Source organism: Nylanderia fulva, unplaced genomic scaffold (genome assembly GCF_048542155.1).
Source record: "Nylanderia fulva isolate GAGA-0341 unplaced genomic scaffold, ASM4854215v1 Scaffold34, whole genome shotgun sequence".
Lineage (NCBI taxonomy): Eukaryota > Metazoa > Arthropoda > Insecta > Hymenoptera > Formicidae > Nylanderia > Nylanderia fulva.
In genome coordinates, this window is record NW_028190411.1 from 2,003,784 (window position 1) to 2,030,911 (window position 27,128).

Here is a 27,128-nt window from a genome sequence, read left to right on the forward strand (position 1 = left end):
GTGTAAAAAAGTACTTCATTTTAATACACAATATTTTTCCTGTGTAATTCAGTAAACATGTTTCAAATGCAATGTTTTATACTTGCAATTACACATCGTGTGTAATTTGAAAACACTTTATTTTATAACAACGCTATAATTTACACAACCGTGCAAAAATAAAAAGACAAATTTTAATACAAATATGTATTAAACAAGCAAATTACACGTTTCGGGAATATTACACACACGAAAAAATTATACGTTAACTCAACGCATTATAAGTTTTTCTTATCTATAACATATGAGAATTGTTAACATAGCATTTAAAAAATTACATATGTTTAAAATATATTAAGAAAAATAGTCTTTTAATAGTTACAAGAATTTTATAAAATTCTAAATAATAAAAAATAATTTAAAAAATTATAAAAAGTGTGTAAAATGTTACAAGAATTACATATATACAATATTGAAAAAAATATATTAGTATTAAAATCAAATATACATTTTGTTAGATTTAATACGTTACATTTAATTTAAATATTTTTATATGTTCAATTAACAAAATAATATTTAATTGAAAGGTTTAATCAAAAGTTGCTAAATCTTTTTTCAGTGCATAAAATGTTGAAAAAGTACACGCCCGTTTTTCGAGTGATGTATACGCACGCATGTTATTTAGCTTAGATATAAACACGCGCGTGCGAGGCGGGAAATCTCTAATAAATGTGCCCGCTTCTATATAGCGTAAATGCATTTCTGTCGGGGCGCGGAATCGCGTGTATCGATTAAACGTCATATAAAAGGCGGTTATGTCCGGCGGCGGGCGAATATGTGTTTTTGATCGAACGCGAGAATGCGTCATCTAAATGTCACGAGAATCCCGCGAAAGCATGCGTTTCAATCGAGTCCGATAATGACAGTTCGTGATGAGATATCGCGAAATCTCGAGAAAAGAGTTCCGTATTTTCAGATCCCTCTGTCTCTCTTTCTTTTTTCTCTCTCTCTCTCTCTCTCTCTCTTTCTTTTTTCTTTTTAATTTTTCTTCGCTATTCGGAATATATCGATCTGGTCGGCGCTCGTTCTCTTTTATACCCAGATACTTCAATACTGACATTAATGGTACCTCGATGTTAATGCCAATAATACGATAGAATCAATTTTGCGCTCTTACTTATCTCGATACCTCTTTTTTCTCTCCCCGGATACGAAATTTAATCGCTCGAAGATATAATTTATCTTATCCGCGAAAAATTAAATGTATGCGCACCGAAAAAAAATTTATTGACTTCGAGAATAAGTATTTATTTCAATATATTGCCAATAAATAATTATTTGAAACTAATAATATTGATTTGGCGTGAAAAATATTTATTTGACATAATAAGAAAATCCTTCTCCAAGGAAATACATATATTAATTAATTTAATAATTTTTTTCCCAGAGTGCGCGTGTATTTTATTCGAGAAAAAAACTTGCGCCCATTAAATTGTCCTCGATTACTTGGACCATTATTTTTCGAGAAAGAATCTTTTTAGTGGCAACGAATAATCCTCTCGGCCTATCTTTTCGCCGTTGCAAGTTAGATTTCCGCAACAGCGTCTCACAGACGCAGTTGCATTTGCATGCGTTTTCCGAGAGCACGCGAGAAAGAAGCGAAATATAGAAAACACAGCGATAAGGATTGCCTTCTGTCTCCTCGTGACTCACTTCTCCTCCATTCTAGTATCTCGTTCGCCTTCGCGCAAGGATAAGCAGCGAAGCGACACGGCTTTTACAAATGGACATTTTCTCTCTGTTCGCAGGAGCGCGCGAGAGAGGCTGCAGAAACTGACGGCGCTGAAGAAGATCCAGCCTCGCGATATCCAGGCGATTTTACATCAGCAGGTACGTGAGAGCGTGAGACACGTAATTAGCTGAATTGCCTGTTAATATCGTGTTCGAGCGATTCGATAGCTCCGGAGACGAGATACGATCTTTGTACACCTATCTCTGCCTTATATTCCTCTCTCTTTTGCTCACCGCGCCCAAGAAGGTGAAGGAAAGTTACTTTTTACGTCAGAAAGATCTCTGCTTTAAGGGGATTCTAAATGTTCTTGAGAAGTCTGCTGTTTTTTCCTGTTTTATCGACAAAATGTGAGGTTAGATAAACTATAAATCTATTTATTGGCTATACGGATTGGTTTTTACTTGAAATTAGACCAGGCCGGATTTGGCGTTGGATAAAGAAATATATTTATTGGATAATGAATGCTTAGATATCAATTTGAAGGCCTAGTAAACGAGAATAACTCATCCTACATTTTCGTGTACACATGAAATTGATATCTAAACATTTACTTATATTTTTTTATCCAATATCAAATCCGGCTTGATCTAATTTCAAGTAAAAAACAATCCGTATAGCCAATAAATAGATTTATATCCGTATAGCCAATAAATAGTTTATCTAACTTCACTTTTTGTCGATAAAACAGGAAAAAAATTCCCTTAAGCAAACGTGATTTTTCGCGATCCTCTCTATCGATTCTTAAACACGGATCATCGTCTTTTTGCAATATCTCGATTATTAAAGTTTTTAAAACGTTTAGAAGAATGGAGTAAGATGGTTTCCCTCACATCTGGCGCTTTAAAAATTCTCTCTTCTTTAATTTTATTACTTTCAACAATCTCGTTAAAAATAATGACATATAAGATATACTTTTTTTTAATTTCTTGCATTTAAAATATTTGGCGAAGCAAATGTTGTGTGTATGGAAAAAAATATTTCCTACCGTGGATAAATTTTAAGTACCTCTATATTACATTTAATAAATAACTATAATTTAATTAATTGGGGAATTTTCTATTATGTAGCTAATTGTTAGAAATATTAGTTACCATGATTAAATTTTAGGCGTGGTAATTAAATTTCAGACGTAATGTAGGGGTATAATATATGGGGATATCTAAAATTTAACTATGGCAATTAATATTTTTTTTCGTGTTTGCTAAATATTTTAAATATAAGAAATTAAAAAAAAAGCATTTTTTAAATGTCATTATTTTTAACGAGATTGTAAAAGTAAAAGATTAAAAAGAGAACTTTAAAGATAACAGAAACTATACGAGAAACTATCTTATTCATTCTTTTAAACGTTTTAAAACTTTCGAGATATCGAGATAAAGAGACGATGACCTACCTTAAAAAAAATTTTTCTTAAAGTGGCAATGTAATATGTAAAATTTAACAATGGTAATATTTTTTCCGTGTATAGATACATTGTAAAAAAAATTTATTAACTTAACTAAACCTTTCAATTAAATATTATTTTGTTAACCAAACTGAATGAATATAAAAATATTTAAATTAAATATAACATATTAAATCTAACAAAATAATATAGTATTGGAAGAATTTTTATAAGAGTTTCTCTACTTAATGTTTAAAAAGTATTTACATATTTACATAGTAAATTTTACTAGTAAAATTAATCGAACATATTTAATATGTCATTGTGATAGATATATTTTTTTGCGGTAAAAATTTTAATTAGAGATAAATTCTTATAAAAAATATATTATACTACCATAATTTTCAGGATAAATTCTAAGAGAAAATTCTCTCCGTGTAGATATATTTTTCAGTCGACGAATCGACATTCTTGAATCACCTGGCAATTCATTATATCTATATATTATTAAAAAATAATTACCATTGTTAAATTTTAGGAAAATCATGTAATTGTGAAACAATATGGTATTGAAAGAATTTTATGAGACAATTTTCTGATTAATATTTACCACAATAGAAAACATTAATATGTACATAGTAAAATTTAACATATTATTCGAACATATTTTATATCTTATTGCGCAGTAGATATTAATATTTTTTATTGCGGTAAAAATATTAATTAGAGAAACAGTTTATTTTATATTTTGTATATAAATATTTATATTATTTTTTGTATTTTTTATACGTTTCCAATTATTCCATTATTAATTAAAGAAAAATTCTTATAAAAAATATATTGTATCCGCATGGTTTTCGGTAAAAATTCAAAGAGAAAATTCTCGGTGTACACACTAATACAATCCGCGAATAGAAACGTTAAAAGAGCGACACGAGACGGACACGTCGCATTCTCTCGGCGCTTCCGTCATCCGGGGCCCCGATTCTTATTCCGCTCGCGCCGCCGCGCGGCTAGATTCAATCCGACATGCTAAAAGCGCGAATCCCGCCGCGTCGCGGCTGCGTGCAAATGAATCGATCGGGCCGCGAGCGAGATCGTTACTATATATATATATACGTACATACGCGCGGAGGCTGATGCTTATGAAATGCGGAATGCAAAGTAAATGAGCGCGGCGGAGAGTGAGCGGGAACACGGCGCGATTATGCGCGGCCTTGTTTACGCCGGAGCTTATACGTAATGTATGTATGTATGTATGTACGTATGTATACGCATGTGCTCGTTTCTCGGTTGCTTCGCGCGTCCGAATTCCCCGGGTTTCGCGATTACGCAATTATGAATTTTATGAGGTCGCCGATGACGCGTATTCTGTAAAGAAAAAGGGGAAAAAAAGCGGAAAAAAATAACAATCTGCATGCACACACATGTGCATATATCGATACCCGATGCATCGATCCACGTCGAATTGATAATCAAACGGCGAAATGTCGCTGTCACGCTTTACTCGACGGTATATCTCGGAATTTTCAACGGGAACGGAAGTCCATATTATTTATGAATTCGCGTTTCCGATGCGCTACGAACGCGTAAAATTCTTTAAAATTCCTTACGCGCGCTTTATAAATATGGAAAAGAATTTTCCTTCTCCTCAATATATTCGCATATCTTTGTAAATGAATAGTAAGACCTTGTATCTACAAATATTATAATTTTTTAAATATAATTAATATTAATATAAATTTATTTATATCAATATTAATATAAATAATTATTATAATTTTATTATATATGTATATATATATTATTTATATTATATTATTAGATATTATTCTATTATATTATATTAGATTATCTAATTATATATATTAGATTAGTATGTATATTATTTATTATATTTATTATTATATTATAATTATATATTATATATAGTATATGTTATTTATATATTATATTGTATTATATATTATATTATATTATATTATTATATTATTCTTATTATTATATTATATAGTATTATATTTATAATTATTATAATAAATATACTTTTTTTTATTTTGGACGGAAAGAGGGGATATTGTTACCGTACAAAGAGACCTGAGAAAAATTCCGCGCATTGTTCGTTATTAACTGCGTTCCGATCGAGATATTTTAGGGTAGTATGCGGGATTGTTTCGCGCGTGATCGCGATACGGCATGCGGGCTTAAAATCTATAATATAGCAGGCACGCACAACGCGAAATGTATGCATCGAAGAAACCGCACGAAGGATATGTCGTAACATATACACACGATGTGTGACGGGGTCGTTAATGAGTTTTCTTGATTCGTGTACCTATCGTTTGCAGCGCTTTTATTGCTGCATCGACAGCAACCGACACGACGGTATATCGTGCTCCTTTTTTCATATTAGCGCGATAATTTAGTTAAATGAAAGGCACGAGAGATAACGGGACCCCGGGTTTAATGCGACGACGATATCATTCGGGAAATTGTCCGGCCATTCCACCTCGTCAATTTTTTTTCCCCTTTCCCGACGATGGTATTAGGATGCGATGGAGGAGACGCTCAAGACATTCAGATACTGATGAGTTTTTAATAGTAAGCGAGTTTTAATCAAACACTTTTATGTCTGCGTGAATCTATCTCTTCGAAATATACATGAAGATTTGTCCTAATAGCAAATGCTTTCGACGACCTATACAAATAAAAAGCGGATGAAAAATTTCAGTGGTACAATAATAATGTAAGATGCGATCGATAGCAATATTTATTATTCAATTGAGAGAGGAAAAAATGGCGAGGAAAGGGAGAAATTATTTATTTTGTGTCTCTTCCTCTCTGACACATTTTAAACTACTTTATTTTTAAAACATTTTTTATATATTAATATATATATATATATGTATATGTATATATTTATATTATATATATTTATATATTATATATTTTATTATATATATTATATATTATATATCATATATTGTATATACTATATATTTATTTATTATATATTTATACACACACACACACGCACACACATATATATATAATATGAAAAAAGAGTGCATATACTTATAAATATATATCTGTATATAAATGTAAAAAATGTTTAAATTAAAAGAAATGCTTCTAAAGATAGAAACAATTATATATACTGTACCTATATATGCATATGTGTGAGGAAAAAATGTTACGAGAAAAGAGCTGTTAGCATTCCTCTTTCGTGACGATATCGTCGTGACATTGGCCCGATATCCACGTTTGCCGTCTGTTTATCGCTAAACATTGCTGACCGGTTTTCTGAGTTTTATGTAATGCGACACGTCCACGATCGTCTCTTCTCTTTTTATGATTGCGTTTATGACGAATACTAATATTTTATATTAAAATTGATTCCCCTCTTAACATAAAACGCGCTCGACGTGTCGCGAATTAAATAGATAGTTACGCATTGAAGGTGGAAATAAATGCGGAGATTGTATTTTTTTTCCTAGAAATACGGAAGCGACATACGAAAAACGAGACCAAGCGCTATTCTGTCATTTTTTTTCATAAAGCTAAATTGAATGCTTTACGCTGTATATTACCGTCACGTGATCGCGGCACACATCTATACATTTGATTAAATTTTTAATCATTGTGCGGCTGAATACAAAATGCAATCACGGGATGGCATTTATTATTCGTCGCTGATGTAACTTTTTCGCGGAAAATTTCACAGGAGATAAACTGCGGATTTAGTATTATCGGGATAAAGTCTGTTGGCAATCGATCAATGAAATAATGCTTTTCAAATCAAATCTAGCTGCTAATTTGTTGTATGCTTGACGAATGTTTCAGATAAATGACGCGGTAGCGTCCACGAGCGAGGATTCCGCTGCGAAAGACGTGTCGAATGGCCAAATTACGGTCACTTTGGCAGACAAGTAAGTTTTCTATCCGTTTTTTTAATATATTATTTTTTGTATTACACGTGCAGGCAAAGTGGCACTTTGTGTGCGTGTTTTCTGTGCGGAAAGCGGCCGATTTCTCACGCCGCCATCTAGCGGCGACGCGATGAGTGAATAAGCCGCATTCAAAGCCATTGCCTACGGCTGAGCCGCGTTCAAAGTCATTGCCCACGGCTTTAGCCGTGGACAATGACTTTGAACACGGTTATTCCCGCACCGTGCCGCCGCAAGATGGCGGCGTGCGATCGGCCACCGCACTTGATACACAATATACTATTCATTCTTCATATTTTATTATATTGTATTTTTGTTTAATTTTTTTCGAAATAATATTTTATTATTTCCATCGTGTCGAGCAAACTTATAGGTGCGATTTTTCATTCTCGAATCTGCGGGGATGATAAAAATTCGAGGGGTCCAAAAATGTCTCTGTTAATTAAAAAAAAAATAATTTGTGTGAAGTATACGTAGTATAGTGCCTTGTTTGTCAGAGATATTTCTAATTAATTTCCGAAGGCTTAATATCCCCCGAGACGTTCCCGTCGAGGCATAATAAATCACCAATGGCTGCTGCAAAAGCGGGGAAAATATGCAGAAACGGCAGCTGTAGAAGGCGCGATATATGTCGCAGGCCGGATATGACAAATTGCGCGATTGTCGCGATTGATATCCCTTCACAATGTCGAGCCGTTTTTATTTTACGCGCGAAACGACGAGGGAAAGGCGGAAGACGCTTTCGCTGTATTCTGGATCTCTTATTAGGGGAACTTATGAATTAATTCGATCCCTCGTCTTAATTGTTTTTCAGGGAATTGGGCACGAATGCATTCTCCACGAAGCTTAGCAACGGTACGATTCCCAAGGGATTAGCGAGAGAGGCTGACATTCGAGTGGAACACGTCTCGCAGGAACGAAAGGACGCTTTGGAAAAGCAGCATAGCTACGAAGAGGCGAATCTCTTGGTTAGTAACATGCCATCTCTTATGCAACTCCTCCTCAAGCTCACAAATGCGAGCGAAATTATATTCGGAAAAATGTATCCTCGGAGGTGTTACTCCTCACATTTTTTATTCCATTATACGAGTATATAACATGAAATGATGAAATATTTCACTTTACGGAAATTTATAGCGAATATTTTATTAGATTTTTCAGCAAATATATATAAATAAGCAGAAGCATATTCGATTTATTGTATATACATATACGTGGATTGCATATTTCTTACATTGTGCAATACTAAGCTGTCGCTGTCTACATATAGTTATAACTATAGTAGCTTTCACAGACATTTTTTTATCGCTACATTCCGCTGGCACCGATCGCACATCGCTTACATAACTAACATCCGTTGTAGATTTCTTAAGTAATTATTAAACAGTTTCCCGGAATAGTAAATCGCCATTGGTAGTTTATCGTGCTTAATTGCCAACGTTAAGCATGTTAATGTGAGCCTTGACTCACACAAGACTACTGTTATTTACGTTTCACGGAATGTTTCTTCGAATTAACGGTCGGACTACAATCGCGGTATCACTTTTTTCAACTATTTCTATCAAATTAAATTAAATCCGAGCTTATCATTAAGCAACTCTGTTTATTTATTGATACACTGAAACAAATTGTTAACTTGACTAAACCTTTCTACTAAATTACTATCTTATTAATTGAACACATATTAGCATTTAAGTCAAATATATATTTTGTTAGATTTAATATATATATACATATATATATATATATATATATATTTAATATATTATATTTATAATATATTATATTATATTATAATTTAATATATTATATCCTATATTATAATATATAATATATTATAATATATATTATTTAATATATTATACAATGTATTATAAAATATATATTATTTAATATATTATATATTATATTATAATGTATAATATATTAAATAATATATTTAATTTAAATCTGTCTCATTGTCAGTATCGATTCTTTTATAACCCTCGCTAGATATCTCTCACAATCAGTTTCATTGTTGGCTTATATTCCAATCACATCTATATCGATCATTTGACAATAAGCACGAATTATAATATAACCGTCACTCTCATTCATGTATGTATACTTTTTATTATTTGATTATTTTTTATTGCGTCTGTATTTATAATTAATAATTTGACTATCGTTTTTATTTAGTTCGATTTTATTACCGTTTCAGTCTCTCACTTTTTAATTGGAGAAATGATTATAGCATATACTCTTATTTTAATTTTGGATCTATTCATCTTGCGAGTCTTTTGATTTAATTTTATTCAAATATTTTTCTATGTCCAATTAACAAAATAATATTTAGTTCAAAGGTTTAATCAAGTTAACAAATTTGTTTTTCAGTATACATCGCAGTATCAAGCTTGTCATTAAGAAAAATCTCTAAAAATAATTAACAGAAATATTTGACACACACACACACACACACACACACCTAAATAAGACACCTAATCTAACGTCGTTAAGAAGGAATTCTGTGCTGTCAAAAAATTCCAAATCGATGACTCGAGAGAACGATAAAGTGCGATAAGTTCCGACTTATCTTGGGTGTCACTTAAAAAGAAAGAAAATAAAATAAAATAAAATAAAATAAAATTGTTTGCAGCAACCGGTGCAGGGCGGAAGGATCGGCGAACGTCGCTCGAGCAGCCCTTTCCAAAATGGTCGGACAGAAGTGCTGATCGGCGAACCGGAGGGCGGCCCGAGGTCGCCGCGAGGATCGACGTCTTCGGCGGTGAACGACGGCAATTTCCTGAATCCACCGGACGAGCGAGACGAACCAATTTGCAGGTAAGAAGCACGTTGGACCGTAAGTGCGCGAGAGCGTTTTAAGAGAGCTGCTCTTACGCCTCCTCTTCAAATCGCTCCTCGATCGATGGCGCTTTTCGCCCTATTGTAAGCGCCGTCCTTCTTGCATTAAGCAACTCGGAATTCGAGTTCTCCCTGTGCGAATATAAATTTGTTTCTACCAGACACTTATATATATATATATATATATGTCCATCAAAAGCGCGGTGAACAATTATTTTCTTCACAGGTTTACCCTTGTAACTCGATATATCAAAGTTGTTTTTTGTTGATTCGATTCTCTCTGTCTCTCGCTCGTTAATTGTTATCGTTTATCGTTTATTCAGTCGCTAATTATGAGGGCTGATTCTGTTCTGAGAACTCGTAACGAGGTGATTAAGCGAGTCTCTGTCTTGCGAGATTTGATTAGCACTTTTCAACAGCTAGTTTGAATATTTGAATTTTAATCGCGAGTTTTCGCGATTATAATATATATTTTTATCTGTCCTACAAGAGCGCACACTTGTGCGGCAAGTGACTAATGAGACAATTATTTAGATCACTTTAAAATCTATAATTCCGCGCGTTCTGCTTTACCTTAGATAGAAAGTATAAATTCAACCGATGCCCGCTGGATGTCGCCATGAACTCGTACTTAGTCGTGGATCTTTTATAAAACCGAAGAGAGAGGCGAGAGAGTTTCTTCTAGCAAGGGATTACGAAGACATATATTTTTTTTATTTTACAATATATCCTGGCAATTGCGCCCATCATTTATTATATATTCTTTTGTTGCCAGTAACATCCCAAGTAACAAGCATACGTCATTTTGACGTTTAATGACGTCAGTTTGCTACTTGGGATGCGATACTCGTGCATTAAAAGTCATTATGTGAAATTTCTTTTATGGAATTTATTATCTGTCAGCTTTAATGATACGATATGCATCGGATTTTTATTCACTAATGAGCTTTTTGAAAAAGATAACTCCATTATAATTGTCGAAGATTTTTCAAAGTCCCCGACTTCAATTTTAATAATGGATTCTAATTTTATTAAAAAAAAAGAGAGAGAGAGAGAGAGAAAAGGAAAAATTATTATTCGATAAGCTTGAGTTCGTAAAAAAAAGTCACACGAGTCCGATTAAACTCGACGCGATTATACGATGTTATCTCGGCTTCTTGATTCCTCGCAACGAGGAATCTGAAATGCATCGGGACACCCGAGTCCGCAATTTCAGAGCGAAATTCGATTCGCGAAGAGTGCATCTTCGAATAATCGTCAGCCGATCAAATACGGATTTCGAGCACCAGGTCGAAGGCTCCGCACTCTCGACTTCTTCCCTCCGGAGAGAGAGAAAGAGAGAGTTCAAGTCACTTCGTCGGTATTTCACGCTCGCGACACACCCATCCTGAACCGGTGTGAGTGCAGCCTAAACAATGCGTTTTCCAGTCCTCGGTATGCAGCGCCTCGACAGAGGCCTGATCTCTCTCTCTCTCTCTCTTTACCTTTTTTTCTCCCTTTCTCTCTCTTTTCTTCTTTCGCTGTGAATTTCGCCTTCTTCCTCCTTCCCTCTTTTCTTGCCGCGCAGCCTCTCGCTGTCTCTCCTCCTTCGCGCGGTTCTAACATGACACGAGAGGGATGCATGGCATATATATAAGGATCTCGTGTACGGAAGCGAGAGAGAGAGAGAGAGAGAGAGAGAGAGAGAGAGAGAGAGAGGAGACTTGAAGTGCGACGACTCGGCACGAGTGCGGAGCTGGGCACCTCTTGTGTGGTACTCGTATATATATATACCCGCGCGTAAGATTCTCCACGTTTCGCGCAATTTTTCGCGTTACAGTCTCGCAATTAACGCGATTCTTCTCGTACAAAGAATGTATTGTTTTCCTAATGGCGAGTATACGTCATTTTGACGTCGAATGACGTAATAGACGTCAAAACGATGTCATTTTGACGTTTAATGACGTCAGTTTGCTACTTGGGTTCAAACCTGACGTTTCCGGAAATCGTCTCTTCTAGATGCACTCCAGGTAGCAAGCATACGTTATTTCAATGTCGAATGACGTCATTAGACGGTAAAATGACGTTTAATGACGGCGCAGTTTGCTACTTGGGTTAAAACTTGACGTTTCCGGGGACCGTCTTTTCCGGATGCACCCCAGGTAGCAAGCATACGTCATTTTGACGTCTAATGACGTCATTTTGACATTTAATGACGTCAGTTTGCTACTTGGGTTCAAACCTGACGTTTCCGGGGATCGTCTCTTCCGGATGCACCCCAGGTAGCAAGCATAGGTCATTTTGACGTCTAATGACGTCATTTTGACGTTTAATGACGTCAGTTTGCTACTTGGGTTAAAACTTGACGTTTCCGGGGACCGTCTCTTCTGGATGCACCTCAGGTAGCAAGCATACGTCATTTTGACGTCTAATGACGTCATTTTGACGTTTAATGACGTCAGTTTGCTACTTGGCACTCTGTAAAGTTCGCGATCCTTCTCGCGAAATCTTCCTCTTCGCAGAGGCCTCTCGTTGTTCGTCGACCTTTAATTCTCCAACTTGTCAGGACTCGCCGGTCGTCTCCTCGGAGGACTCGTTTAAAACTTTGGCGTCAAACGATGCGCGACGACAAGAGACGGACAATAATTAATGCGCGAATTATTAACGGGGCGACGGAAAGTTTAATGGTGTCATAACTAGACGCGTCTCCGGGCCGGACCCGAGAACAGATCATAGGTAACTTATTCATGAGGTGCGAATGACTGCGCTCTATTGACATGGGGCGCTTTTTTTTTTTTAATAAAGGAGACCGCAGAATGAATGCTCCGAAAATGAAATGCGAAACAGGCAGTGTTTGCTGTTACTAAAAAAAGTTTATATAGATGATCATCTAGATGAAACTTTGACGTCATCTTATCTTTACATAGATAATATAAAAATATGTCTATATCTATATCTGCATCTTAGATGAAATAAAGTATCTCGACTAAATTATGTAGAATAATTTTCAGATAATTTTAGTTTAGAATCAAAGCGCATAAAAATACTTAAATAAATGGGTTTACATAAGCAATCTTAAAAATTATTATCTAGATGAATCGATGCAATTTTATCTTTTATCTAGATATATTTAAAACAAAATCATCTTCATCTTATCTAAGATGAATTTACATATTTTTATCTCATCTTTATCTAGCTAATTTTAAAACCATCTAAGCACAATACTGGAAATAGGCGAGTCTCTTCCTTTTTTTTTAGAGAGAACAAGAAATTATTTATTGTGGGACAAGTTTGTTTAAATGAGAAAGAGAGGGAAAAAGAAAATATCGATATATCGCTCGTTCCTTTGGATCTAGTAGTATGTAATCTCGCGATCGGAGCCGGAAACTGTCCCAGTTTTCACGCTTCAAAGCGAGAGGCATCTCATGCGCGACGTGTCCTAAAAGCCCCGCGTGATTATTGCAAGTAACGTATTTTTTTCTTTTTTTTTTTTTGGTATAGAAATTCCATTCACGCACAAGTCAGTTTTTGCGTTAGTATCATTACATCGCGATTTTTTTTTACCGACCAAAATCTATTTACGACCGCCGCGATATTCCCCGAGAAACAAGATCTTCTTATCGCTCGTGTTTAATCATTAAGCAAATTTTACTGTGCTATTAACGTTTGATAAGAAGAATGAAAAAAAAGGAGGAAATGAAAAGAGCGCGTTTAGAAAGAGGGAATATTCAATGAAATCTTGCTAAAGGAGATCAGCTGATTCCCTCTCGAAATTGTCAAATCTGTCACTTTTGACTTTAGCGGGTTGACTTTTGAAAGATGCGTGAAATTTATCGGGCAACTAACGAGGTAACTTTTCAATGCGATGTTTGTAGAGACCGCACCGTTTAATTTCGTAAACCTCACGTTCGTTATCCGTTCGTCACCGATATATCGATTCCTCGCTCTCTGTCTCTCTCTCTCTCTCTTTCTCTCGCTCTCCCTCGTAATCGATACCGTCCGATACCTAAACCCGCAATGCAACTGCGTTTACGCTTCGGAACGGTGACATTTCTTCACGTCGGCATTTGCATCGTCCAAGGATCGCCTTAAAAGAACGAATGTATCGCGACGCGATCTCCTGTAAGGTCATCTTTCGATGTGCTACGCATTTCGCATCGAATTCATTGCAGCGGGTAAATATGCATTTATTTCATATTTATTTATTTATTTATTTATTTTATTTATTTCTATATATCTCGAGTTTTGAGAAAATAAGTGAGTATAAAAATTATTGACGAATTCTCTATCCTCTTCTGGATATTTCAACTCCTTTTTTGCAAATATAATTTCTCGAATTAATTTGCGAAATGTTACTCGTCAATATTTTCAACAATAATCTATAATTATTTCTTATATAGTTTTTGGATGCTGAATACAAATCTGGTTTCCAAATTCGTCAATGTTGAAAAATTTTTCATTGAAGTTGCCAAGAAGGGCTATTTTCATGAACTTTGTCAAATTAAAACAACAATATGTGACGTGCTGGAGAAGTTTCATTGCAATCAAAATAAAATGTGTTGTTAAGACTTTTAATTCTTAAAAGGAATTTTTTTTGTCACTTACAATTAGGTTCAAAGTCATTGGCTAAAGCCGTGGGCAATACATTGTCCACGGCTGAAGCCGTAGACAATGACCTTGAACGCGGCTATTCCCGCACTCGTGACCAATTGTCAACTTTCCGCACTTGATACACAATATACTATTATGCGCTATGATTCTAAAGATAATACTTTTTTTCATCTAAGATGCAGATATAGATAATGCAGAAGATGCAGATATATATAAAGATAAGATGACGCCAAAGTTTCATCTAGATGATCATCTAGATAATTTTATCTAGCTAACAGCAAACACTGTCTACGAGGAACATAATTCGCGAATTTAATAAAAAAGAAGAGAAAAAAACTGTTTAGCGGAAAAGTAGCAAGCCCGATAATTTAGTCGAGAATTCGCGCGCGGAGGATCGCGTTTGCGGAACGTTTTTCCGGATCGCGAAAAAAGGCGGATGACAATTTGCGCGCGTACGTGCGATGCGGGAGATTCGCGCGGCGAAACATAGGAGCTACAGGGGATAGAGACGAGCGCATTTCAAGTGCATTCCCGGTGATTGAAGTCGTATTCCTGCGGTCCGTCGTTACACACACACGTACACACAATCCTCTCTCTCTCTCTCTCTATTCTATGACAGTTCGCTCGTGCGCGACACACACAGTCGCGGAATACCGATTGCTCACTCTCCCATGGCGTTTCCTGTTCCGCGACCACGCAGTAGTATACATTCCGCTTTCAAAGTGGAAAAAAAATACGAAAACACACAGGCGCAGAAAGAGAAGAGAGCGATGCGTGGACGAATATACAGATGGGAATGAGATGACAGGCGTGGAAAGGTGGAACAGAGGTAGATATATACTATATATATGTATATATATAGGTGGCCAAGGGATGACGAGGATGATGTTGTATACATATATGTATGTACATATGTACCGAGGGACGACACGCCCGCTGCCCATTGTTCACGTCTAACACATTATGCGCATCATTCGTGGCCTTTTACGCCGCGAGCTCCTCGCCAAGTTCATGTTAATTCTCGAGGACTAATCTCGGAGTTCTCTCCTAAACTGATTGCACGCGAAGGATATATGTGTGTGTGACTTTGGAGGACTGATTTCTCTCGACTCTCTCTCTGTATACAGGGTGTGTGCTTCATTATACCTATATGGGAGTTGCGTACGTTGCCGGGAGAATTGAATTCTCCCCTTTAAGGTGATCCTAAACGTCATTCAGGAGTCTGTGATTTACGTCCTGTTTTATCGACAAAATGTGAAGTAGATCAACTAAAAATCTGTTATTTATATTTATTGGCTATACGGATTGTTTTTACCTGAAATTAGAACGCTTCGCCCTTTGTTAATATTAATACTTTAATTTGTACAGGAAAAAGATTAATCAATCTATAGTTTCATTTATCTTGGTTGCAAAATTATAAATTCTAAGCATTCATAATTCTGTAATCAAAAGATATATGAAATTATACAGATTGATAAATCTTTTTCCTGTGCAAATTCAAGTATTAATATTAACAAAGAGCGAAGCGTTCTAATTTAAGATAAAAAATAATCCGTATAGCCAATAAATAGATTTATAGTTTATCCAACCTCACATTTTGTCGATAAAACAGGAAGGAAACTTAAGTTAGCTTAGGATCCTTTTAACATTTCATCTTTCAGCGGGAATCGATGAATTTCTCAAAGACGAAAAATTGCGGGATATTATTTTTTTTCGACTTTTAGGTTTAATTATATCCGACATTCGCGTTAATTAAAAATGCTTGAAATAAAATACAATTTAGGAAAAACAAGCGTTCGTAATAATGTATTTTGGGATTAAAATCTCTCGAGAAATTATACATATTAATATATAACTCGTGTTTATACGCGAGAAAGAGTTTATCTCACTTTTTTCGAGAATTATTTTCAAGTGGAAAAATTTTCTCGATATGAAAAACGCTAATTGCGTGTATCATTCACGGTCTTTTGCACATCGCGACGTACCTTTACACACATACATTTTTGTGCATCTCTATGCTCCAATTTTTTGCGTTTCCACGACGGCAATAACTCCGCGCGGAAGTTCTTCCACTCTTCGCTCTTCTGGAAGAGAGATCGGTCGTGCAATTTATGGCGATTTAGGTCGATTACGTTATACGGATAACTTGGAGAGGTATGCATTTCTTTAAATATATCGTCAAGTTAAAGGAGAGCAGCTGCGAGAGAATAATAAATATTATATAAATATTATTATAGTGTTGTTGTAAGACGGTCCGTGTATAACAATCTATAATCTTTCTTCAATTACAAACGCGATGATAATGCTCTTTCTCCTCTCTCCCTGACCTACTATTGATACAGGCAATGACATGAAAAATAATATACTGTTATTTCATATTTATACACAGAAGCGATCGACAATTTAAATACAGGTTTAAAAGAGATTTACGTATTTTTTTTTAAACAATTTTTGCAAATATTATTTAATATGGAAATTCTGAAGTAATAGTGATCTTAACGGGTTTATAGGTAACAAGCTACATTTGCACAAAATTAAGTTACACGTTTCAGGTATAAAAAGCTAGACACAGATATTAACGATGCAACAAAATACACTAAAAAATTTATTGAATTTGAATAAATATTTATTTCAATACCGTCTAATAAATCATTTATTTGAAACAAATAATATTGATTTGACGTGAAAAATATTTATTTTTGATATAAGAAAATCCTTTTCGAAACAGAGAAATATTTATTTGTTTTCGATAAATAATTGATTAAGCAGTATTGAAATAAATATTTATCAATTTAATAATTTTTTTCACTGTATAAATATTATACATTAATTATATAATTTATTATAATTCAATTACACGAATAATAAAATTCACTAATATTAATATTTTGTCAAGTCAAAATAAGCACAGAGAAATTTAGAAATACTTTTTTATCCTTAATATCTGATGTCTTTTCTGATTTATTATTTTAACGTTAAATCAGATTAAATTGCTCGCGAAGAAAAAATAAAAGAACAAGTTTCTTCTGTTATTCTCTTCCCACTCTTTTCCGTTATTTTTATTTTTCGCTATTAAAAAAAAAAAAAAAAAAAAGAAACGCGAGAACGTAACAGATGTAATACATACAATATATACGCGAGACTCCGCTCTTGATAGCTCTCGATTTTCGAGAACGCGGAGATCATCGATGCAGTCTCGTCTCGTTAATTCGTAAAAACATCTCGCGTCGACAATCGAATAATATTGTCGCACGGAAATTCTGTCTCTCCTTCGTTCCCAGGATCGCTGAATAAAGGTGCGTGGGATCTAATTGCCCGCTGATGAAAAGCGTGGAAGCAAAACAGCCGAGTGTTTAATGGACACGTACATACACACACATTTTTCGAAAAAATTGCTCTCACAGCATCCGCGCGCTGGCTTCGTCGGAGTAAAAAGCCGCAGATAAAATGAGAGCGAGGCTACTATCGCGTTACATCGCTCGTATTTTTCTTACGTCACATTACGTTGTCCGTGCAAAAACGATTGCATCGCGATTATGCAATTAATATGAAGGCGCAGGAATGTGGAAGGAGGCGTGTCCGAGGAAATAACTGGATGGAAAAGAGAGAAAAATGCGCGTTCTTGTAAAAAAAACTATTAATCTCTCATGCGGTTGTCTTCGAGTATTCCGATAAGATTTGAATAAAAATCTGAATGCATTTATTCTCGTAACGGAAAAAACACATTTTTAAAAAATATCTCTGTCTCTTTCCTGATTAATTCGTAATTTAAATTTGACGCAAAATTAACATCGCGCATTTTACCGACATTACAAATGAAAGAGTTGCAAATTGACTGCAGTTTTATTCGTGTTATATTATTAAAACGTTATTTAACAAAATGATCGAGACACACATTTTGATATTATTTATTAAAAAATGCCTGGATGTTCTTTTGATATTATTTATGACAAATGATACAGAGATTGGAGTTTTTCGATTCGGCACGGCTTTATCTAAATTATACGCGCGCATTTTTTCGCGCCAAACAGTTGTAAACAAGTCTGTAAACCGTCGCCAACGCCTGTTGCAACGTCACCGAATGCAAACGAGCGAATGCACGTGGACCATCGTCGTCGTCATCGCCGTCGTAAACGTCAGCGGACGCTACTCTATCACTTTACTGTTTTATGCATTTACACGGTGATTTTACATTCCCTTTTTACAGTCGCTTTTTAGTTTTCCTCTGTCGGGATGTAAGCGCCGAAGCTATGTCGCGAAAAGAGAGTGAGAAGAGAAGTCGCGAGTTTAGCTTCGCGAAAAGTTGCATACAAGAAGATATTCACGTGTTTTGCACATTATATTCTTACGACAGAAAAATTAATCTCTTACTTGTTAATTTTTCACCTTTTCATCAATGTGCGGGTATCTTTGTATAGACATATTGGATGTTGAACATTTTTTCCCCTTATACATATTTTACGAGCATAAAGGTCCTTTATAATATTTTGCTTCGGGCGGGAAAAAATTTCGACACATTTTTAATTTTTTAAAATATCAAAATAAATTAATTTAAATTTAAATTTATGAAATTTGAAATTCTTTAAAAACTAAAAATGTCAAAAGTGGCTTTTTAATCGTTATCTTACTTTGGGTGATCGCGGTTGAAAGATCTCGCTTATGGAATATAAACCGCGAATAAGAGGAACGTGACGACCTATACATCCGTCGCGCAAACCGATCGCGAATCATATTCGTATAACTTTGTCGCGACCTATTTGCGTTTTATCACCCTCGAATATTCCGGAGGGAGGAGGAAGAATGATTCCGAGATGCGAGAATAGGAACCGGACAATGACTGCGAGACCCAACTATGGATTGCTTATTTTGCTCCCGCTGATCGATATTATATTTTCTCGATCGGCGATCGAAGAAGGAACTTCGGAATTCCGGATGCCGAAGGAGCAGATACGGGGCTTTCATCTACATTGTATCCGATTGTGTGCATGTACCGCGATGTAACGGACAAAGTAGTTTTACCTCCTAGAGAGCTGTTTATCGGATAAATTGAAAATACGAACCGTGGGGAACTTTAAACGCGGGCGAACTTGGACTCGGGGAATGGAATTGTTTTGAAGAAAATTGAATTGAATTCTCCTCTCCTTCTCCGACGAAGGAGAATGTACGTCTCTCCCTCTCTTCGCGTCGATGTAATAACGCAATTGCGTATGAAATTAACATAATGAAATGTGCAACAACGTTTACCGGGGAGCATCTGTGTTTCGCAATTTTAACATATACAGGATGTAACTCAAAAAAAGTACACGAAGCACACCATCAGATGCAGGACAACAAACTAAATCGAAAAGTCCTGAACCTTTTTTTAATATGAGCTTTGTTTTTGACGCTATAAATTGTTAAAGTTTGCCAATTAGCGCGTGGCTACAACGGAAAACAGCGTAGGCGCCACCTTAGCAGGCCTTAGTACGCCTTATTGTTAGTAGGCGGCGCCTACGCTGTTTTCCGTTGTAGCCACGCGCTAATTGGCAAACTTTAACAATTTATAGCGTCAAAAATAAAGTTCATATTAAAAAGTGGCTCAGGACTTTTCGATTTAGTTTGTTGTCCTGCACCTGATGGTGTGCTTCGTGTACTTTATTTTATTGACACCCTGTATATATTCCTGACACCGATATCGAGATATCGTCTTTCGCGCGAGTCCAATTTTTCGCTCTTTGCTCTTTGCGCGACGCGCAAAATCGCTTGCACGACAATTTCTGGAATATACGTTCCGCGCTGAAATACGTCCGGTCCAAAGTTCTCTTCCGGGGAGGCGGATATCGAAAAAATAGAAAAAAGCCACGCGAGTCGCGAATAATGGTCTGCGAGCGTTGACAGGTACAGGTCGTTAATCAAGTCGATTAATTGAGCCGGATACCGGCCGCACGGATACCGCACCGCGGAAAACGGTACTTAAATACCGCATAGCTTATATGCACCCTCCCTTTTCCCTCCTTCCCTTTCCCTCCTGCGTATAACAACGAGGTATCTGGGAAATGGAGCATTTCGCTTCGACGCTCCGTTCTCCGCCGTTTCCTCTCTATCATCCACGATGATGATCGGCGCCGACTATGTGTGCACAGTCATCGCGTGTATACGATTGCAGTAATAATAAACGTGTCATGATGCGATGTCAAACCGAACGATGACCCGTCGTCGGCTTTTTCATTCCTCGCTCCGGTGGATCCTAATTGATTTTCCGCTCAAAATCACATCTGCTATGCGATGGCGTATGAAATTTCTATCGAGTATTTAAATTCATTAATTTGTTCGTTAAATCATGAGGGACAAATTTTTAATCAATTAAAATTTGTCTAAATATAAAGGAGATTCTACGTTTCGAAGGAAAGAGAAAGGAATTGAGTTTAAACGCGGTTTTATTAATATCTGTACACAGGGAAATTTGTGCTTTCTCGTTAAAATTTTTGTGTTAAATATTTAACACATTTATGTATTAATTTAACATATTGCTGTTGTGTTAATTGAACTTAAATATTAAATTATTAAAACAAAAAGGATGTAAAAATAACACAATGTGCATCTATTTTTAATTTTACACAATAAATATGTTTTGTGTTTTATTAATGACAAGATGTATTTGTTAAAATTTACAGGAAAAAATGTTGATTTTTTATTTTATAATATAAGCAGAAATGATAAAACCTAAATTTAACATATTTTTAGTTAATTTTTTTATATTAAAGCTATGTTAATTTTACAGGAAATTTATTTAAGATGACTTGAAGTTTTGCATTTATTTTGTCTTAAAATATTAACGCACAGTATTTGTATCTTTTCATTTAACATATCCATATTATGTTAAATTAACACAATTGTGAACCATTTGGAACATCTGTTAAATTTAACACAAATTTTTCAACCGTGTAGCTAGATATATTTGCAAAATAATCCTGGATAAAATTTCTTTCATGGATAAGATTTATAAAAAATAAAAGAATTAAAAAAAATGATTTTATAATTGTGCGCGTAAAAGATAAATCTGTCTTAGAATCTAAATTTATTTACCCTTGCAAACTAATCATAGATAAATATTGATAAAATTTACACGATTAAAGAAGAAAATTGATTTTATAACTAAAGGTCAGACGTCGTTTGATGACAGGAAGATTTGTGCGCGCAAAAGTTAAATCTCTCTATATCGTAGAATCAGCTGTTGATTCGGTCTCGATTTCATTTGTATAGCGACATTTTAATCTTCCCCCAACACGAGGAGTATTTTTGCCTTTTATTACAGCCCATTCACGTTTGCGGGGAGCCACTAATCTCACTGTTGGGACTACAGAGCACTTAATTGAAAGTTCATTACGACGTCTATGCCGCGTTCCTTGGCATAAACTCAAATCCAATCAACAGTTCGCGTACGGTACATCGATGTGTAATTGCTCAAACGCATTCCCGTAATGAATTCCGTGTTCCACTTAGTTCCGGCTATTGCTTCCGCTATTTCGTTAATTTGCCGCGTCGTCCGTGCACTCCGCAAAAAGTATAGCGGAATGTTAAACTTGCTCCGTATACAGGGTGTATCTAAATGAGCGAAAAATTTTAGGAGATGATTCTTGGTCGAAAATTAAGGAGGGTTTCTTATATAAACATATACTCTTATATCTCTCCCTGCGGAGTAAAAATTAAGTTTCTATTTTTTTTCACAAATTTTATAGACAAATTAAAAGAATTAAACTCGGCGGATATTTTGCACTAATAAAAAATTTTATTAATATTTTTTAAATATATTTATTAATATTTATGTTAATATTTATAATATTTATTAATATTTTTTTATTTTTCTGCATCGTTATAAGAGATGAAACTAACAACCTTTATTTAATTTTTTATCAGAATTTTTTTGGAACGGATCGGAATATTATTATCTAAAAATATGCGTTAACAATTTTTTTGTCTTTTATTTTTTTTTATAAATTAATTTTTAAGAAAAAAATAAAAACATAATTTTTACCTTTTTCTTTAAAAATTGTAACTCCTCAAGGAAGGACCCATACAGTACAAAATATTATGGATGTTTTCAAAAAATATTTCTAAATATTTCTATAAAATATTGCATAAAAACATTTTAAAATGGTTTTAGGGATATTTTAAAATGATTTAAAATTTTTTTGTGATAACATTTCTCTGAAAATATTTTTAAAAACTTTCATAAATATTGTTAAAAATGTTCTTCTTTATCACTCAGATAATATTTTCTTCAATATTTAATACATATTTTTGAAATATTAGTTTAAATCTATATTCAAAAATATTTCTGAAAATATTTTTGAAACATGAAAAAGCGCGCGTAGAAACATTTTCAAAATATTTTCGTGAATTATTTTATCTTTTAAGAAATATTTTTACAAGATTTGAAAAATATTTTGTGCTGCATGGGGAGTTTATATTTATATAAGAAAATCCTCTTGATTTTCGACAAAGAATCATCTCCTAAAATTTATCGCACTCATTTAGACACACCCTGTATATGCATAATGTATATAAATCGTAAATCAGTGATCAGCTGATTTCGCGACCGCGCGGGAATAAATCCGGATAATTCGCACTTTCGTATTTTGCGTTTTTCTCGTCATGTCGTGCTTTCAGACTTAATAGAATTAATGAAACTGAAAACTCGAAGCGCGCGATACGCTTCTCAATTAATTAATAAAAGAGCGTACGTACAATCTTTATTCGCGGAAAATCGCTGCTAAGAGCATCTGGCGACTGATGCGATTTCCCTCCTTTTTTTGTGCTTGATATAATAACATTTTCATATAATAACTTTTCCGAACATTAATCGGATTTCCGTCTCCCCTTCGGCACTTCGTCAAGATTTTATTCCGCACAAAAAGGTTTTATTAGACATTTCGCGCACAAAAGTAATTATAATTTACAACAAATATGATAATTCGGAGAATGATTAATGCGCTCTCCACAAACGACAGTATTGTAAATAACGAGTATTATATTAAATTATAATAATGAAGTTAATGAGTAGGGACGCAATGGTATTATCATAATAAGGTTTGTGGTGTCTATTGTGATGAAAATTTTACGCGCTCATTCAATACAACGAACTTTGAATTTAATACAACTCCGCAGACCTCGAGAAGTTTATTGTAATGCGAGTTTAGTCATATTTTCCCCCATTTGCGACACAGTTTGATTAGAGACTTTCTAGCTGTTCTACTGTAGCAGTAAATAAAATGAATACGGCATTAAAATACAAAATGTCCGATTGTGTAATCAACAGATTGTAAAAGTCGTAATGTTTTACTTGTTCGCAACAACTCGGATTAAATTTAACTTAATCCTCGTTCTTTCAAATCGGGACGGTCTTTTTTTTACGATGAGGAATTGTTCGATTAAAAACACACAGACTTATATACAGGATATGGTTCTCGTAATAAAATCGACATTTTTATTACATGTTTATTGTTTTGATCATTTTGATTATTTTGATTGTTCAGTTCGTTTTAATTATTTCAATAATTACAAAATGATTAAAGCAATAACATTTTTCAAGATATTATTTTGATTATTCAATTATTTCGATTATTTGATCATTTTGATCATTTTATTTAATATGATAAATATAAAAAAACAAAATTATTATATTAATAAAATTATAATAATAAAAATGATCGAAACGATCAAAATAATTACAATAATCATAAAAAACAATCAAAATTAATGATCAGAACAATTAAAGCGATCAAACTGATTAATATAATCGAAATAATTTCTGTTAAATAATTATGTTAAATAATCCTGTATCACAGTTAAAAAATTTGTGTTAAATTTAACAAACGTCACATGTCTCAAACAATTCACAGAAATTTTTGTGTTAATTTAACATATCTTTACTTATATTATAAAATAAAAAATCAACATTTTTTCCTGTAAATTGTAACAGACAAATCTTGTCACTAATAAAACACAGAACATATTTATTGTGTAAAATTAAAAATAGATGCACATTGTGTGATTACATTTTTTTTCAGTGGCTTAAATAATTTAATAAACAATTAACACAAAACAGCAATATGTTAAATTAACCCATGAACGCGTGAAAAATTTTAACAAAGTTTCCTACTATGCACAAATTGTCCTTCTACGAAGAAGAATGTTTATCTATTCGAGTCTGATTAACAATATAAACTTTTCTATTTATAGTGTAAAATTAAAAATTTGTAATAAAAAAAACAAATTTGTGTATTAATTTAACATATATTCACTTATATTATAAAATAAAAAATCAACATTTTTTCCTGTAAATTGTAACAGACAAATCTTGTCACTAATAAAACACAGAACAAATTTATTGTGTAAAATTAAAAATAGATGCACATTGTGTGATTACATTTTTTTTCAGTGGCTTAAATAATTTAATAAACAATTAACACAAAACAGCAATATGTTAAATTAACCCATGAACGCGTGAAAAATTTTAACAAAGTTTCCTACTATGCACAAATTGTCCTTCTACGAAGAAGAATATTTATCTATTCGAGTCTGACTAACAATATAAACTTCTGGCCACGCGAAGGCCAGCCTGTGGCTCGCTGTTGGAATTTCGATGCCGATGGTCTGCGTTTTTCTTGCGCAGCCTTCACAATCGCGAGCGTCGGAGGAAAAGCCCCGGAGGGGCTTTGTGGGATTACCTGCATTTTATTCGTTTATACCTGTGCGAGAGATGCCACCGTCGAGAGACGCACATATGAACGTCCCTCGACCCTTTCTCGTCTAAAAGACTTTCTCAAGAATTCCGTGCTGCGCACGCGGCCCGATACGCATCGTATATGCAGCCAGTAATCGTCGGTGCAACACACGACCGTAGATAGGTTCGGGCCTCGACCGTAGATAGGGTGGGTCCACCGACGCGCACACCTGTGTTTCCTGTCGTTTCACCGCGACTCAGGAACGAGCACCTGACGCACCGGAAGACTCGGCGTATAAAGGGCCGAAGAATGATGCCCCTGTTCGAAAAATATCGATATAAAATTCGTCGTAATTTTTCGAGAACAAAATATTTTACACAATTAATAAATCTGTAAAAAAAAGAAAATTCGTCGTAATTTTTCGAGAACTAAACATTTTACACAATTAATAAATCTGTAAAAAAAGACAGAGTGCCCCTGTTCGAAAAATATCGATATAAAATTCGTAATTTTTCGAGAAAAAATATTTTACACAATTAATAAATCTGTAAAAAAAAAGACAGAATCCCTCGAGAGAGATGAATGTAAAAAATCGTATAAAGGACTTATGTCCGAAAAATGATGTCCCCGTTTGAAAAATATCGATATAAAATTCGTCGTAATTTTGCGAGAACAAAATATTTTACACAATTAATAAATCTGTAAAAATAAGACAGAGTGCCCCTGTTCGAAAAATATCGATATAAAATTCGTAATTTTTCGAGAAAAAATATTTTACACAATTAATAAATCTGTAAAAAAAAGACAGAATCCCTCGAGAGAGATGAAGTAAAAAATCGTATAAAGGACTTATGTCCGAAAAATGATGTCCCCGTTTGAAAAATATCGATATAAAATTCGTCGTAATTTTTCGAGAACAAAATATTTTACACAATTAATAAATCTGTAAAAATAAGACAGAGTGCCCCTGTTCGAAAAATATCGATATAAAATTCGTAATTTTTCGAGAACAAAATATTTTACACAATTAATAAATCTGTAAAAAAAAAGACAGAATCCCTCGAGAGAGATGAAGTAAAAAATCGTATAAAGGACTTATGTCCGAAAAATGATGTCCCCGTTTGAAAAATATCGATATAAAATTCGTCGTAATTTTGCGAGAAAAAAATATTTTATACAATTAATAAATCTGTAAAAAAAAGAAGACAGAGTCCCTCGAGAGAGATGATGTAAAAAGTCGTATAAAGGGCTTATATCCGAGAAATGCTGCCTTTCGAAAAATATCGACATAAAATTCGTCGTAATTTTTCGAGAAAAAAATATTTTACACAATTAATAAATCGTGTAATAAATCTGTAAAAAAAAAAGACAGAGTCTCTCGAGAGAGATGTAAAAAGCACCTTCGCGGACTTTCGGGTTTGCTCTCATTAGACTTTCCGTATCCGAGGGAAGAGTAAATATACGATGAACGGAAACGAAGAAAAAAAGGATTCCTCTCGCTCGTTTGACGGAAGAGCGCGACGGCAATTTATATTCTTTTGAAGAAGACCTCACTCGATTATCATCTCCCAGGGAGGAGGGAAAAAGAGGAGAGACGCTCTTAATTTTGAATTACACCGTCGTTTCTCCGCGCGGACACCGGAAATATAATTGCGCGCGTCGTCTCGTCACTTACAAGCGTAATCGCGCTTTGTGGGACACACGGGGAAAACTCCGCTGGAGGAATTCGCTAGTAGATCAATGAGTTTTTAGGTCAAGGATTGGATATAGTTAGTTGATTCTATTACGAGAGACGGCGAGATTTCGTGCGCGAAACCGCGGCATTTCTCACCAGCGGTTCTCCGACCAGATATTTGCGTGTCAAATGCATTCCGTATTTTCGGCAGCTT

At 34.5% G+C, this 27,128-nt stretch overlaps 1 protein-coding gene across 2 annotated transcripts in view; it reads left to right on the top strand.

Moving 5' to 3' along the window:
• The window catches only part of LOC114937477 (uncharacterized), a 98,503-nt gene that overhangs the window by 22,898 nt on the left and 48,477 nt on the right, over positions 1-27,128 (top strand). For both annotated transcript variants that reach the window (XM_029310936.2, XM_085485128.1), the window contains exons 5-8: positions 1,788-1,869; positions 6,999-7,084; positions 7,917-8,070; positions 9,738-9,922. In XM_029310936.2, the coding sequence (XP_029166769.1) occupies positions 1,788-1,869; positions 6,999-7,084; positions 7,917-8,070; positions 9,738-9,922 (507 nt within the window). The remainder of the gene's footprint in view (positions 1-1,787; positions 1,870-6,998; positions 7,085-7,916; positions 8,071-9,737; positions 9,923-27,128) is intronic.